Source organism: Malus sylvestris, chromosome 14 (genome assembly GCF_916048215.2).
Source record: "Malus sylvestris chromosome 14, drMalSylv7.2, whole genome shotgun sequence".
In the NCBI taxonomy this organism is placed as follows: Eukaryota; Viridiplantae; Streptophyta; class Magnoliopsida; order Rosales; family Rosaceae; genus Malus; species Malus sylvestris.
The window spans coordinates 1,005,548-1,019,543 of NC_062273.1; the positions used below are offsets into that span (position 1 = coordinate 1,005,548).

The following is a 13,996-nucleotide window of genomic DNA, read 5'->3' on the forward strand; positions in this document are numbered from 1 at the left end:
AATACAGTTCCTCACTAGAAACAAAACTTAGAGCACCTGAGGCTTTCCGGGTGTAACAGCAACACACTCCTTGCAACCTTGACAGCTTTCATCGCCGATAAGCCGTCTAATGTGCAGAGCCACCCTCACACTGCACTCTCTTATGCTTCCATTGAATAAGATTGTAAGGGAGAAAAAAAGAAAAAGGTATGCAAAGAGATATGGGTTAAAATTGTCAGAAACTTGATCTCATTATCTGATTAGTTGGGGTTAAGATGTAAAAATTGATACAACAACAACTGGGTTTTTAACAAAAATATATATATATAAGGGTGACTTTGGATGCCGTCCCTATTTATCAATGTTCTTTTATTGAAACCTTGTCGGTTTTCTGTTTTTTATTGAAGTCCCTAAAATTAATGCAAATAATGTATTTCTATGTAGGTTATTATAATTTTTAAATTAAAATTTGATATTTGTAGTTATTTATATTAATGAGATTTTAAATAAAATCCATAATTTGTTGAAAATATTAAAAAATATATATACTTAAATAAAACACAAGATTTGTCATTACTTATGTTAATGACATTTTACATACAAAAAAATGGTAATTTTTATATGATACATTTTACATACAAAGAGTTGGTACATTTTATACCAAAAAAAAAGTGATACGTTTTATATGATGGGTACATTTCATATAAAAAATAACAATGGGTACGTTTTATGTCACAGCCCGTCCCGAATTATTACTATGGATAGTGTGAAAATATGAAATTGCCTTTGGACGTTTTGTGTGGTGGTGTGGTTTAAGTTTGGAAGTGGACTAATGCATTAAGCCCCTAATATTTTGGAACCAATTAGGACTCAAAGTTGTTGTGGTTTGTAGGGGATTAGAAGTCAACAATTTTGGACCACACACACACTCCAACCTTTCTCTCTCTTCTCTCTCTCCCTCGGACTCACTCTTTCTCCTTCTCTTTCGTACGGATCAACACAAAACCAGTGGAAAGTTCGCAGATCGAGGGTTTAAATGACACCATTGTGTCCCTGAGGTTCATACGAGTTGAATGGTACCATTTTTAGGTAAGAGCTCATTCGAAAACCCTAGTTTCTCTCAAACTCCGATTAAGGTACTATTCATGCAAACGTAAAATCTCATGTTTTTTTGGGATTTCAAGCTTATAGGTAGCTTAAGGAGGTCCTCACGAGGCTAGGAGTGGTTCATTAAAAGATTTTGGACTTCAGAATAGCGAGAACGACGAGTTTTAAGAATTGCCGGAATATCAAGGCTTTTTTCGGTGGGTTTCCGGGGGTTTCAGGGCTCGACTCAGGTATGGTTTTGTTCGTCTTGGTGAGATCTTTAAAATGGTTCAAGTTTCATGAAGTTTGGTGTTAAAACGAGAGAGATATAAGGTTTTGAAATTTAACCCAGAAACCAGCGAAGTCACCAGCGTCTAGCGACTCGTCGAAGAAGATGAAGGTATATTCCGTTAGTTTTGATGGAATGTGCTAACGACGTTGGATGATGCCGTTAATAATTAATGGTATATGCTTGTTTTGGATGGAATATTCCCTAACGTTGTTACTGTTACCGTCAGTGTGCCTGGCACGTGCCCGCGCGTGGGCGGCACGTCTGGCTGTGTATGAGAAATTATGTAGATCACGTTGGTATATTCATACATCCCATTTGAGCAATGTATGAGAAGTTATTAGTTAGTTTTGGTTATGTGCTCTAAATTAACGTTTATTCAGTTAATTCGCATATAGGTGAGACTTATCCCAAGGACGAGCGCAGTCATGGGCGACTCGGGGGCTACGACCCTTCGACATACCAGTGAGTGGGCTTTTGGTTTTCAGTATATACTTATATACTTGATATTTTTCCCAGAAAAAACATTTAATTGAAAGTATGCCTTGAAATGCCATGCATATAAATTTATATTATGTATATGAATTGGTATATGATTCATAATATATAATTGTGGTGTTGTGGACGTTCAGGTAAGCCCAGGTGAGTTATGAATTGTGAATGTGATTAAAGTTGTGATTGAGAAACATTGAGCTCATAAACCTACACCTAGGGTGATTGTGATTTAGACCGAGATATGGCACATGCCTGTTTATAATGTCATATCCCGCACCATATGCTCACATTGGATCCAATTTAGGTGCACACTCTTGTCGTACAGACCATCATAGGTGGTTCCAACTCAGCCTTGTGGTTCCAACTAGCGATTTATCGCCCAGCTATCATGAGAGCGTAGTATTAAGCATAATTGTATTACACCCAGCCTTGTCGTACAGACCCTATTAGTGGTTCCGACTCATGTGCAGTGTAGTGCCGTATAGGTCATTGTAGCGACTCCGGCTAGATTGATTAATGAGCTAAGAATTCAGCCGTACAAACTTCTACAGGGGTTCCGGCTAATACGTTATTCTCCATGAATTTATTCTCACATGAATTACTTATTTTGTTTATATCTTGACATGGCATACTTATGAATAAGGTTATGTGAAGCATGATTTGAATTGAGATATTTATATATACATTTATGCATATGTTTATATTCTATTTCTAGGAAAATTATACATGTTTTACGACGAGTGGTTAGAGCATTTTAATGATGAAATGGTTTTGAAAAACATTTGTTTTTGCCCACTCACGTTTTCTGTTTTGCCCCCTCCAAGTTTTATGTAAGCTTGTTGTTGGTGGCGTACAAGGATTTCGCCGGTTCTGACATAATAAAATAATTGTAGGATATCTTCTAGTACTGTATAACTAGTACTTGTCCTTCTGGACTGCACCTAGACTTTCTATGCTCTGATTAGGAGTATTTACACTTGTATCTTACTCCCAGCATTTCTCGTTTATTAGTGCACATTAGTAGCTTTTGGTTTTTGTTTATTTGTATATTTCTTATCTTTATTGCTTCCGCACTGTGCACATGGCTATGTCACCCTCACGTGATGGCCAGAATGCCTCAATCTCAGTCGGGGTGTGTCATTTTACACAAAAGAGATCGTACTTACACACAAAAAAAGTGTACATTTTACATAACAAAGTGGTACATTTTTAAAGACAAATGGGTACATTATTAATAAATTATGGGTACAAATAAAAGGTCAAAAAATATGTGTAAAAATAAAAGTTTGAAAATATGGACACAAAAAGAAATTAATATATGGGTACAAACTAACAAAAACTATCGTTTTTAAAACTGAATAGAAAATTGGCATAATTTAAAAAAAGGGTTGCAAATTAAAATGGGTACAAACTAAAAATAAAAATATATAATACAAAATTTAGCCATAAATATAAATTTATCAAATGTAAAGTTTCCAACACTAAATGAATAATTTAGAAATAAAATTTAATTATCTTGATATGTAAAATATTTTATTATTGAAATAATTAATGATGTTTATTAAAACCAATGGACCTTGATTAAAAGTTGAAAAGAAATAAGGTTTCAATCAATGGAGTTAAACAAAGTCGGATATATATATATATATATATATATATAAAGAGAGAGAGAGAGAGAGAGAGAGAGAGAGAGAGAGGGAGAGATGTGGTGGGTGGAAAATGGGGAGTTTTGGGGGAGGGCGGGAGGGGTTTGAAGAGAACTCCAGATGAACTTTTGATATCAAATCAAATAATGTGTCATTTCTTCTTCAATGGCGGTGGTGGTGAACATTGGCGAAGCCAGGTTAACGGCTGTCCTGGGCTGTTGCTCAGGTAGCTTTCGGTGAAAAATAAAATTTTACATGTAATTTTGATTGATTTCGAATGTAGCTCACCAAATATTTAGTCACTAATCCGAATTCTCTAGGTTTAACTATATAAAATTATATAATACAGTTTACAAACCATCTCTTTTTCTTACATCATTTTTCTCATTGCGTCTTTTACATGTACAAGTTTGGATTTGTTTAATTTTAACACATATTTGTTTAATTAAATTTTTTTTTGGGCTTACCTTGTGAAATTTTTTAAGTTAGCTGATACGATGACGTTTTTCTGCAATTCACGCTCGATGAACACTTGGGCTACAGCATTCTGCAGCTGAAGATGGAGGACAAGGAGGAAGCGAGGTGGGATTAAAGAGCTTGGAAATTGAAGTCGCCATTGTTGGATCACATAGAAAGGGGTGAGAGTCTGCTTGTGGAAACGGAGATGGACGGCTGCAATTGGCTACGCACCAACCCCCTCCCATGTCGCTGAAGCTCCACCTGAAAACTGGGTTATGTAAATTTTACGGTTTGAAAAAAAAAAAGCAAGAAAAATGGACAAAATATAAGGAGAAAAAGAAGAATGAAAGGAAGCAAAAAGGGGAGATGGAATTAGGGGTTTGGGAGAGGGAATTGAGGGTAGGTGCGCGGAGAGGGTGTGCAGAAGAGAGAATAGAGGAATGGGGGTTGGGGGTTGAGGTAGGGGACAGGCCAGAAACTTTTTTTTTAATTTTTTTAATATTTATATGGGCCCCTATGACACATGGTGCCTATTCACCAATTAACGGTTGATTTAACAGCAAACTTAATGAATGTATGAAAATGTCCCAAAATTATGACTGTATGTACCACTCTGGGATGAAAAAAACTTCATGTATTAAATGTTGAAAACCAAGAAACTTCATGATAGTAAACTAAGATTAATCCCATAAATATATTACAAATGTGGGCAACCTCCATTCTTGAACAACAATAGGGTGGCCATCGCTCAAATTCATCTTAGCCACCTTTTCAACGACTCAAAATCCCAAAAATTTCACACAATCAGAGAGAGCAGACAGACATTGAAGAAAAGGTGCACATGTTAAAATACATTTTTACCCTTCTATTTAACGAACATTTAACGAAAAAATCACTTTTGAACTAAATTTTCTAACGGACTACACCACGTGGGTTTATATCCTAATTTTTTTAGCACGAGACTATTTTCCAATTACCTTATCACCACGAGAACCATTTATCCAATTAGGTCTTTTTTTATTTTTAAATTATATAGTTTTGCATTCCAATAATCAGTCCTAATTAAACTACAAGTAAAACTTGGTAGACAATTAAAATAATTCTACCGTATTGTATCCACAGTACCCCATGTGATGACAATTAAATTAATTACTAATTTACTTGCTTGTGACATTAGCACTAACTTTTTTAGTTGCTATTGCCATTGTTGAAATAACATTTTCAGCTATGAAATATCTGAAGAGTCGATTCAGAAATCGGATGGGAGATGGATGAATGATAACATGATTATTTTTATAGAGAGAGAAATATGTGTTGATATTGATAATGATGTTGTCATGCAACACTTCCAAAACATGAAAACGTGTTGAGGAATATTGTAATATATTGTATGTAAAACTGACACACCCCGACCGAGATCAAGGCATGTTGGCCATCACGTGAGAGTGACGTAGCCATGTGCACAGTGCGGAAGCAATACAGATAAGAAATATATGAATAATTAAAAACCGAAATACTAAAGTGCACTACTAAATAGGAAGTGAGAAGAGCTATTTACAACAGTAAACACTCCTAATGAGAGCATAATAAGTCTAGGTGCAGTCCAGTAGGACAAGTACTAGTTATACAATACCAGGAATGTCCTACTATTATTTAGGTAGGTCAGAACTGCCGACGTCCTCAAGCCACCAACAGCAAGCTTACTTAAAACCTGGAGGGGAGCAAAATAGAAAACATGAGTGGGTAAAAACAAATGTTTTACAAAACCATTTCATTTATCAATATATCTAATCCCTCGTTGTAAAACATGTATAATTTTTCCCAGAATCAAAATATAAGCATATACATAAATATATATGTAATCATAACCTTTCAATCATGCTTCACATAATCATAAACATATGTATGTCATGCCAAGATATAACGGAGTAAGCAATTCAAGTAAGAATAATTTCATAGAAATAATACATGTGAGCCGAAACCCCTATGGTAGTCTGTACTGCTGAATTCATAACTCAAAAGTCACTCTAGCCGGAGTCACTACTATGACCTATACGGCAATATACTGCATAAGAGTCGGAACCAAACAAAAAGGTCTATACGACAATAATGGGTGTAATATAATCATGCTTAATACTACTCTCACATAATAACCGGGCGATAAATCGCTAGTCGCCTACGAGTCGGAACCATAAATAAGGTCTGTACGACAAGACTGTGCACCTAAATTGGATCCAATATGAGCATATGGTGCGGGAGGTGACATAATAAACAAGCTTGTATCATATCTTTGGCTAAATCACAATCACCCTAAGTGCAGCTTTATGAGCTCAACATTATTCAATCACATATCACATCATCGATGATTCATATAACCAAACATGACTTACCTGAGCTTACCTGAGCGTCCACAGCACCACAATTATATATAGAATGTATCACGCACCAATTCATAAACGAATTATAGACTCATATGCATGGCATTCAAGGCATAAACATTTAAACATATTTTTCTGGGAACATATCAAGTATATAATATATACTGAAAACCAAAAGCCCACTCACTGGTAAGTCGAAAGGTTGTAGCCCCCGAGTCGTCCTTGGATACGCTCGTCCTCGGGATACGTCTCACCTATATGCGAATTAACTATAAAAACGTTATTTTAAAGCTCATAGGTAAAACTAGCTAATAACTTCTCATACATAGCTCAAAATGGGTATATGAATATACCACAGTGACCTACACAACCTTAGGATCATCCCCAAATTTTTAGAAAAAATTTTGGACCCCTCATGCGCTGCCACGCGCCAGTGAGTGCACGGCAAGGAATCCTGCGGATTCCCTAACTACCGTTAGGAATATTCCCCGAAATGTTTCGTTAAACCCGACGGTAACTGTCCAAACTAACTGACGGCGTCAGAATATTCTGTCCAAACTGATGGAATATTCTGTCTTCGTTTCCAGCAAGTCGCCGGTAGCCGAAAAACTGGGTAAAACTTCAAAATGTCTATTCTCACTCATTTTTCAACCATTTTCTTCGAAATTTGAACCAAATGAAAGCTTAGAGTGAGCAGAATGGCGTTATACCTATTTGAAGCTTCAAATCTCACGAAATCACGTCGGGGAAGCTTCAAAATTCCGACCAAACCTGTAACTCGTCGTTTATCGAGATCCCAACGTCCAAATTCCTCAAACAAACTACCCCGATACTCGTGAGGGCCTCATTAAGCTTCCTATGGGCTTAGATTTCCCTAAAACACAAGGTTTTACGTGAGTATGAACAGTGCATGAAAATTGGGTTACGGGTTCACGAATTTTCGAAGGATTCCTTACCTGGAACTGGTACCAAACAATTCGTAGCACCACGAGGAACACAATGGTGCACTCAAAACCTTCGATCTGCGAAGTTTGGGGTGTTCATGCTCTTGTCCGTACATATAGCAAGGAGAGAGAGAGTACGGGGAGGAAGAGAAAGAAGGATAATGTGTGTGTGTGTGTGTGGTCCACGTGGGTCACCAAATCAAAACCACAAAAAATCAACATCTAGGTCTCCAAAATAAGTCACGCATACGCACCACAAGATTCATCGTCCCCGGTTAAAATCGTCATTTTACATCACTGAGAATAAAATAATACATATCTCTGGGACGGGCTATGACAAAAACTGTATAGGTTAATATATCAGTGTCTTTTTTTAAGTAAATTTTTGAGCCTTTTAAATGTGGCTTTATTATTTGAGGATGCCGTTGTTCATACAAATCTCTGACTTCGTCTCTAGGTGTATGCTAGAACCATGGAGGCAACCTTTGATTTTCTCAAAATCAATTATCAACCTTTCTAACTTACGCGTGGTGAGAAAAATATAGATGCAGCTAGTGTGCTAAGAGAAAGCATATTCTTAACAAGATTTTTGGCAATAGAAAAAGGCAAATTTACAATTTAATGGAATAATTTTTTTGTTTTCCTCCATCTATCCTAACCCAAAACAATTTGCACCACAATTTAAAAGAACAGAAATGAAAGGGAAAAACATGGCGTGAGAAGCCATGGAGTTGGATGGACAAGCAGAGGTCCTTCACCAAAATAGCAATTGTCTTTTGCAAATTGGAGTCTCAAAGGACATGGATAGCTCAGGAGATATCTCTCTCACAAACGAACTACAACAACAAATTAGAAGGAACGGTTAAATGTTTACCTTGTTTGTACCTGAGGCTAATATTCATAATCATCTATCTATATTTCATAAGTAAATAGTTATACTGATAATAGTGTATTTATTTAAACGGTTACCCATAACCGTAACCATCAAGTATAAATGAGCGAATAATCGTGATTACCCAAACCCTCGGATATTTTGGCCATCCTAGTCAATGCCCTGTCAATATAACATCATGTTATCTCCAATTGAGAAGGTTAAAGGTCAAAAAGCAAAACAAATGGCCTGATTTGCCCAAAACTTATCTTCAACCGATAGATGAGCTATAATTCCATGGAGCCTACCATGCATTATTTAGCCAAAATGACACCATGTTGGCCAAATGTTGCCCTCCTCTTAGCCCTTTGTTTGAGACTCGACTCCTCAATTGCAATAATTGATTCAAATTTAACAGGTACATTTAAAAACATCTAACAGTAGTTTAATTAAATTAATCAATAAATTTAAAATATAAACTTAAAATTAATAAATTATTGAGGGGTAGTCCCTTTGATTAGAGATGGTATATGAATATGACCTGACATTGTTCATTTAAAAATAATTTTTTCATGGCAATAATTCTGCACGTGGCTAAACATATAATTCTAGACGGGACTATATTTAGCCCTTCTATTGAAGATAGTTAGTACTATTTCCTCAAACATGTATAGTATGAAAGAGACTTCAATGACCTTGTGTCAAAGACCATCTCCATGGCCTTCTACCCGACAGTGCTATGATGCCGGTAACTCGTTCCACCAAGTCCTCGTATATTACCCACCGTAAGAGAAGTCTCGTAGGAGTACTAATAGGTGCAGTTTCCTGTGAAATTTCCAATTACCACATCTGCATACCTCAATTTTTATACATCATTCATGTAGGAACTGCATTACTGCCGATAAAAGCACATACCTCACAAATGCAGAAACCATAAGCACAAAAGGAGGTTAGTAAATGCAAGGGCGAGGAAAACATTGTCAAACAAGTAATACCAAAACTCACAAATGACATTGACAGAATTGACATTTAAAACACTGGTCGCTAAAAAACATGGGCAGTTTCATTCATTGATTTGAGTCAGTAAGTAGTCTGCAGGAAGCAACTGTGTACAAAATGCCACGCAACAAAAACAACATCCAAAGACTTTTACCTTTAACCCACTCTCAAATATTTTTAACTCTCTCCCCTGTTTTCTTTTACCTAGTTTCACTGTAGTTTCTCTTTTGCCTTTTATAGAACTAACTGTACACAAAGACTGCAGAGATTATGCCCCCTCTCAATTTGCAGACCTACTTTTAACCACATAACGGATATTAAGCTCTTGCACTTTTGCTAAAGTTTTAGGCTTTTTCTGGATATACCGATACATACTAGAAAATCCGCTTTCGCTGGCTAAAAACCCACTTCTTTTTTTAAGGAGTGCCTACCCCAAGGAAATCAATGAAATGGATGCTGGAGATCTTCTCATGATGCAGATTTTGATTTTCCCCAGATAAGGACAGATTGGTCCTGGTGGTGGTGACTGACTCATCCCCAGAAATATCTGAAATTGAATCTGATTGATGCCCAGAATTATCCACACCCATCATAGCTGCAGCTGCTGCTCCCACTCCTCTCACTGGCCCAGTGCTCCTGCAGAAACCATTCCCATTGCTACCAATCATCTTTTTAAATCCCCCATCACTTGATGATGAGCCTGCAACAACAACAAAATAATAATAAGTAACAAATATAGATTATAATTTTAAATAAACTAATTAACCCATCTTATATTGTTCTCGTCCAGATTCGTTTAACTTTCTGATAGGACGTGAGTTTGGTATAATCCGCACCGACCAATGAACAATTTGGTCATGCATTTGTTATGATTCATTTATAAAGTGAAAAAAGAGGTAACATAAGGAACACTCACATACCTAAATGTGATCCAAAGTTTTGGTGGTGATGAAAAGGATGGAACTTGGTGAAAAAGGTGGGAGGTGGTTTGTTTGAGGGAGTGAGGGAGAGATCAGTGCAGGTTGAGGCAGACTGAGTGCTGTCATCATTGATGGTACTTATTGAGATGGTTGATTCAGTACTGGTGGAAGGATTTTTTGGGAAATTAGCGACCACATGAGGAGGAGGTGATGGAGGAGATGGAGGTGGAGGAGAAGAGGGCTTTCTCCTCTTGAAAACATTGGATTGCTCTCGGTGTTTTCTGGCCATGATCACATGCCAATGGTTCTTCACAGCATTGTCAGTCCTTCCAGGGAAGAGCCTTGCAATCATTGCCCATTTGTTGCCATAGAGTCTGTGGGCAACCAACAGCCTCTCTTCTTCCTCCTCACTGAATGCCCTTCTGTTGATCCTTGGATCTAGCTGGTTGAACCACCTCAATCTGCAACTCTTCCCTACAAATAAAAAATCAGATGATGAACAATGTCAAATTAATTAGTTTACATTTTCATAATCAAAAACATTTAAAGAGAAGTGATTTTCCGCACTTTTTTTTTAACATCCTTTTTTTACATCCGAGGGATAGAAATAAACATGGGTGCGAAAAATGAGAAAATGAGTGCGAAAATCATTTTACTATGAAAGTACCAAATTCAAAGAGGGGGATAAAAAGGTTTACCTGATCTACCATCAAGTTTCTCAGCTATTATGTTCCAGTTTTGAGGACCATATTGTCCCACAAGTTCTTTGAGCTTTGAGTCTTCAGCTGGTCTCCAATGGCCTCTGGCACAACTCTTAGCACTAATTCTCCCACCAGCAGGGCTCCTATCTTCATCATCATCTTCCTCTCCAACAAGATTCAAATTCAAAGGCACGGGCCTTTTCAGATCAACCCCAAAAAGCACACCATGATCGCTTATATTTTTTGGTCCCCCATTTTCCAAAGCTTGAGAACTCCATGGTTTGTTGGTTTGCTGGGATGATAAGGGACTGAAAGGCCCAAGCCCCATTGCAGAAGTAGAAGAACCACCAAAGGTGTTTGAGAGAGAAAGTTGATTAGAAACAGGAGGTGGTGGCGAAAAGTTCAAATCTTGGTATCTGGTGAAACCATTACAATCACTCTTCAGATGTTGAAAACCCATTAGTAATTCTCACTTGGAAAATTAACCCACCAAACAGAAATCAGAAGGGTAAAAACCCAAGATGCAGAATTTTAGAAGAAAATGGAAGAAAAAAAAAGCAGAAAACTTGGGGTGGTTTCTTTATCAAACGTAAAAAGTGCAATGCCACAGGGTAGAACAACAGAAACCAAGATTCGGGTTTTTTCTGTTAGACCACTCTATCTGTGAGATCACTCACTCAAACAAGGGTCTGTTTGGCAGGAAAGAAAGTGAGAGAAAATGCAAGAGAAAAAGCAGAAACCAGAGAAAATCTATTAAACAAGAAAGGGAACAGGAAACAGAGAAATGGGTTTTGTTTGGGAGAAAGAAATAAACAAAAAAACCGCACGGTTGAAATTTGATTCTCTCCTCCTCTCAAAGAGCCAGGGTGCTTATTTTTAAACTGATATCATCATCATACTCTCTCTCTCTCTCTCTCTCTCTCATATGGAAAAAATGGGGTGGTGGGATTGTTTGGAAAGCAGGAAAGTCTGTGCTGTTGTGCTTGCACTTCGAGAACCGCTCGTGTGGGTGGTGGTGGTGGGGATCCAGCCTCTCTCTCTCTCTCTCTCTCTCTCTCTAAAAACCGATGCTTTTGAGTTTGAGATTTTCGTGAGAGGGTTGGGTAGGGGATTAATGTAGTCGTAGAAGTACTACTAGTTGTACTCGTAGTGCTGCATTGCTTGTCCCATCTTCTTTTGTTTATTTATTTATTTTTCTTGTGCGTTGGCATTGGGTTTTGGGGAAAACCAGAATCTGTTTGTCTGTTTGCGAAACGTTTCTTTTTCCTTCGTTTTCAAAGAACGGAAATTTTCAAGGACCGAAGTCTTAATCTTCATCCCCACCACCTGTCATTTGCCCTTCTGTGCTCTCGTACCATAACTAAAAATACTATTGTCATTATTATTATTTTTTCCATATATGATACTCGGACTAAGTACATTTCATGCCAACGAAGTTTGGTGTCAAATTTAAAACGAGGGGCACGAAGTTTTAATTTTTTTTACTTTGCACTCCCGATATTTTGAAATTTGTTCAATGTACATTTTCCGTCAAATTGTAATCTTTATTATGTTATTGAGAGTCCGAGGCCAACCAAATTTTGGTAACGAAATTCAATAGGATTCTTCTTATATTTACACTTTTTGTTGAGACTCTTTTGGCACTGTGATTACAATTAAACAAAAGGTGTGAATTGGACGAATTTTAAAACATCTGAATGCAATGTGAAATAATAAAAAACTCACGTTTGATTTTCAAACCAACACCAAAACTCAACTGTTCTAAAACTACCTATCCGATCATATTCAACTACTTTCTATCTGTTTAAATTTTATTTCCTTTTATTATTTTACTTCTTCCGTATAAACCTCTTGGCTTAAGGAAGTAGATTTTGACAGATTTCTTTCTTTTCCCCCTTTTTCCTTTGTATTATTCCATATTTGTAAGTAGTGCATGCATGTCCTTGTTGCAGGATCCAACTTGGCAAAATGTACCGGCCTAAGCAAAAGTGCTTTTTTCATGTTCTTCTGCAAGCAAACGTTTTTCATTTGACCAACTGACTAATTAAGAGTTGAATAGATGGGGCAGTTTTTTTAATTTTTTTTAATAAACGATATTATCTATATTAAGTTATTAGGATGTTGGTTAAGTCTCGCAATGGTAAAGTAATAATGTGATTCAAAATTCGTTTTTGCGCTAGCTATGACATGTTTTTTATGTCAATGACTTGTAAAAAATAAAGGAGAAATTAGTAGAAACTGTTATTTTACGAACCTCGAAGATGATTTACGAAAGAATCGGATTGGAAACAAATTTATCAATTTCCATTCCAAAAAATTCGAATCGATATGAAATTTCCAAATTCAAAATTTTCAAATTATTCGGGCGGTGTTGTCTCAAAATTATTTTTGGCAACAATGGCAGATTAAATGTTTATGACCTAGAAAAAAATGACAGGTTTGATGCAAATAAAAGAATTATGGAATTTTCTTTTTCTCATCGTGAAGAATTATTCATTCTTCTCATATGATCGTGAACAAAAAACGAGTTTTTTTCTGGCAACAATGGCAGATTAAATGTACATGACCTAGAAAAAAATGACAGGTTATGACACACCCCGACTCGGAATGTCCATTAGGACTCCGAATCAAGCTGTGATGGCTGACACTTGGAAGGTGACGAAGCCATAAAGTGTAGTGATGTGGGAAATGTAAATAAATTTAAGCCTAAAAGTGCCTAAATACAATAGTGCACTGTGACCGGGAATGAACTCATTTCACGCGTGACGTCAGAGCACAAGTAAAGTACAGTAGAGTGGATTGAGAATCATACCATCGAAGGTAATCTCCAATACCAAGATTTGCCACAAATCCTCGTCGATAAGAAAGCTCAGCTATTCAAACCTAGAGGGGTAAAAAAAAAACAAGGGTGAGTGGGCCTGGAAATAAAGTTTTAATAAAAACCTTTTGAAAACGTTATAATCCCTCGCTGTAAAACCCGTATAGTTTCCAGAAAGTCATACTATGTTATAGTATGAAATCAAATGCAAAACAACAGTAAATCCAGAAATATTCCAAATCACTACATATCAGCAGCAGCATAATAAAATCAGGTGTTCATCAATCTATGCTGACATAGGAGTCGGAGTTGCCTAATGCAACTTGTACGACTTATAAATCAATCTATGCTAACACACGAGTCGGAGTTGCATAATGCAACCTATACGACTCATAAGCAACATGTACGACA

The 13,996-nt window shown here is 36.8% G+C and overlaps 1 protein-coding gene and 1 long non-coding RNA gene across 3 annotated transcripts; both read right to left on the reverse strand.

Annotated features, from left to right (window-relative positions):
* Positions 1-3,717: 3,717 nt before the first annotated feature.
* Positions 3,718-8,013, reverse strand: LOC126600122 (uncharacterized). Of its 2 annotated transcripts, XR_007615356.1 has the most exons (5): positions 7,289-8,013; positions 7,043-7,206; positions 6,520-6,586; positions 5,588-5,665; positions 3,718-4,215 (listed from the first exon to the last, which is right to left on the reverse strand). It is a non-coding gene; the product is annotated as an uncharacterized LOC126600122 (long non-coding RNA). The 2 variants fall into 2 exon arrangements; XR_007615355.1 differs by lacking the exon at positions 3,718-4,215 and having other exon boundaries at positions 5,251-5,665.
* Positions 8,014-9,192: 1,179 nt separating this feature from the next.
* On the reverse strand, positions 9,193-11,868 carry LOC126600107 (transcription factor CSA-like). The gene is made up of 3 exons (XM_050266648.1): positions 10,765-11,868; positions 10,067-10,540; positions 9,193-9,846 (listed from the first exon to the last, which is right to left on the reverse strand). The coding sequence occupies exons 1-3, from the start codon at positions 11,225-11,227 to the stop codon at positions 9,563-9,565; spliced, it is 1,221 nt and encodes a 406-aa protein (XP_050122605.1). The 5' UTR covers positions 11,228-11,868; the 3' UTR covers positions 9,193-9,562.
* Between the last annotated feature and the right edge of the window lie 2,128 nt (positions 11,869-13,996).

Bases quoted from the DNA above. Each gene is read 5' to 3' on its own strand.
- LOC126600107 (XM_050266648.1), bottom strand. From the start codon at position 11,227: ATGGGTTTTCAACATCTGAAGAGTGATTGTAATGGTTTCACCAGATAC. The intron at 10,541-10,764 runs GTAAACCTTTTT...TTTTATTTGTAG, and splicing joins GAAACTTGATGGTAGATCAG to GGAAGAGTTGCAGATTGAGG. The intron at 9,847-10,066 runs GTATGTGAGTGT...TTGTTGTTGCAG, and splicing joins AAACTTTGGATCACATTTAG to GCTCATCATCAAGTGATGGG.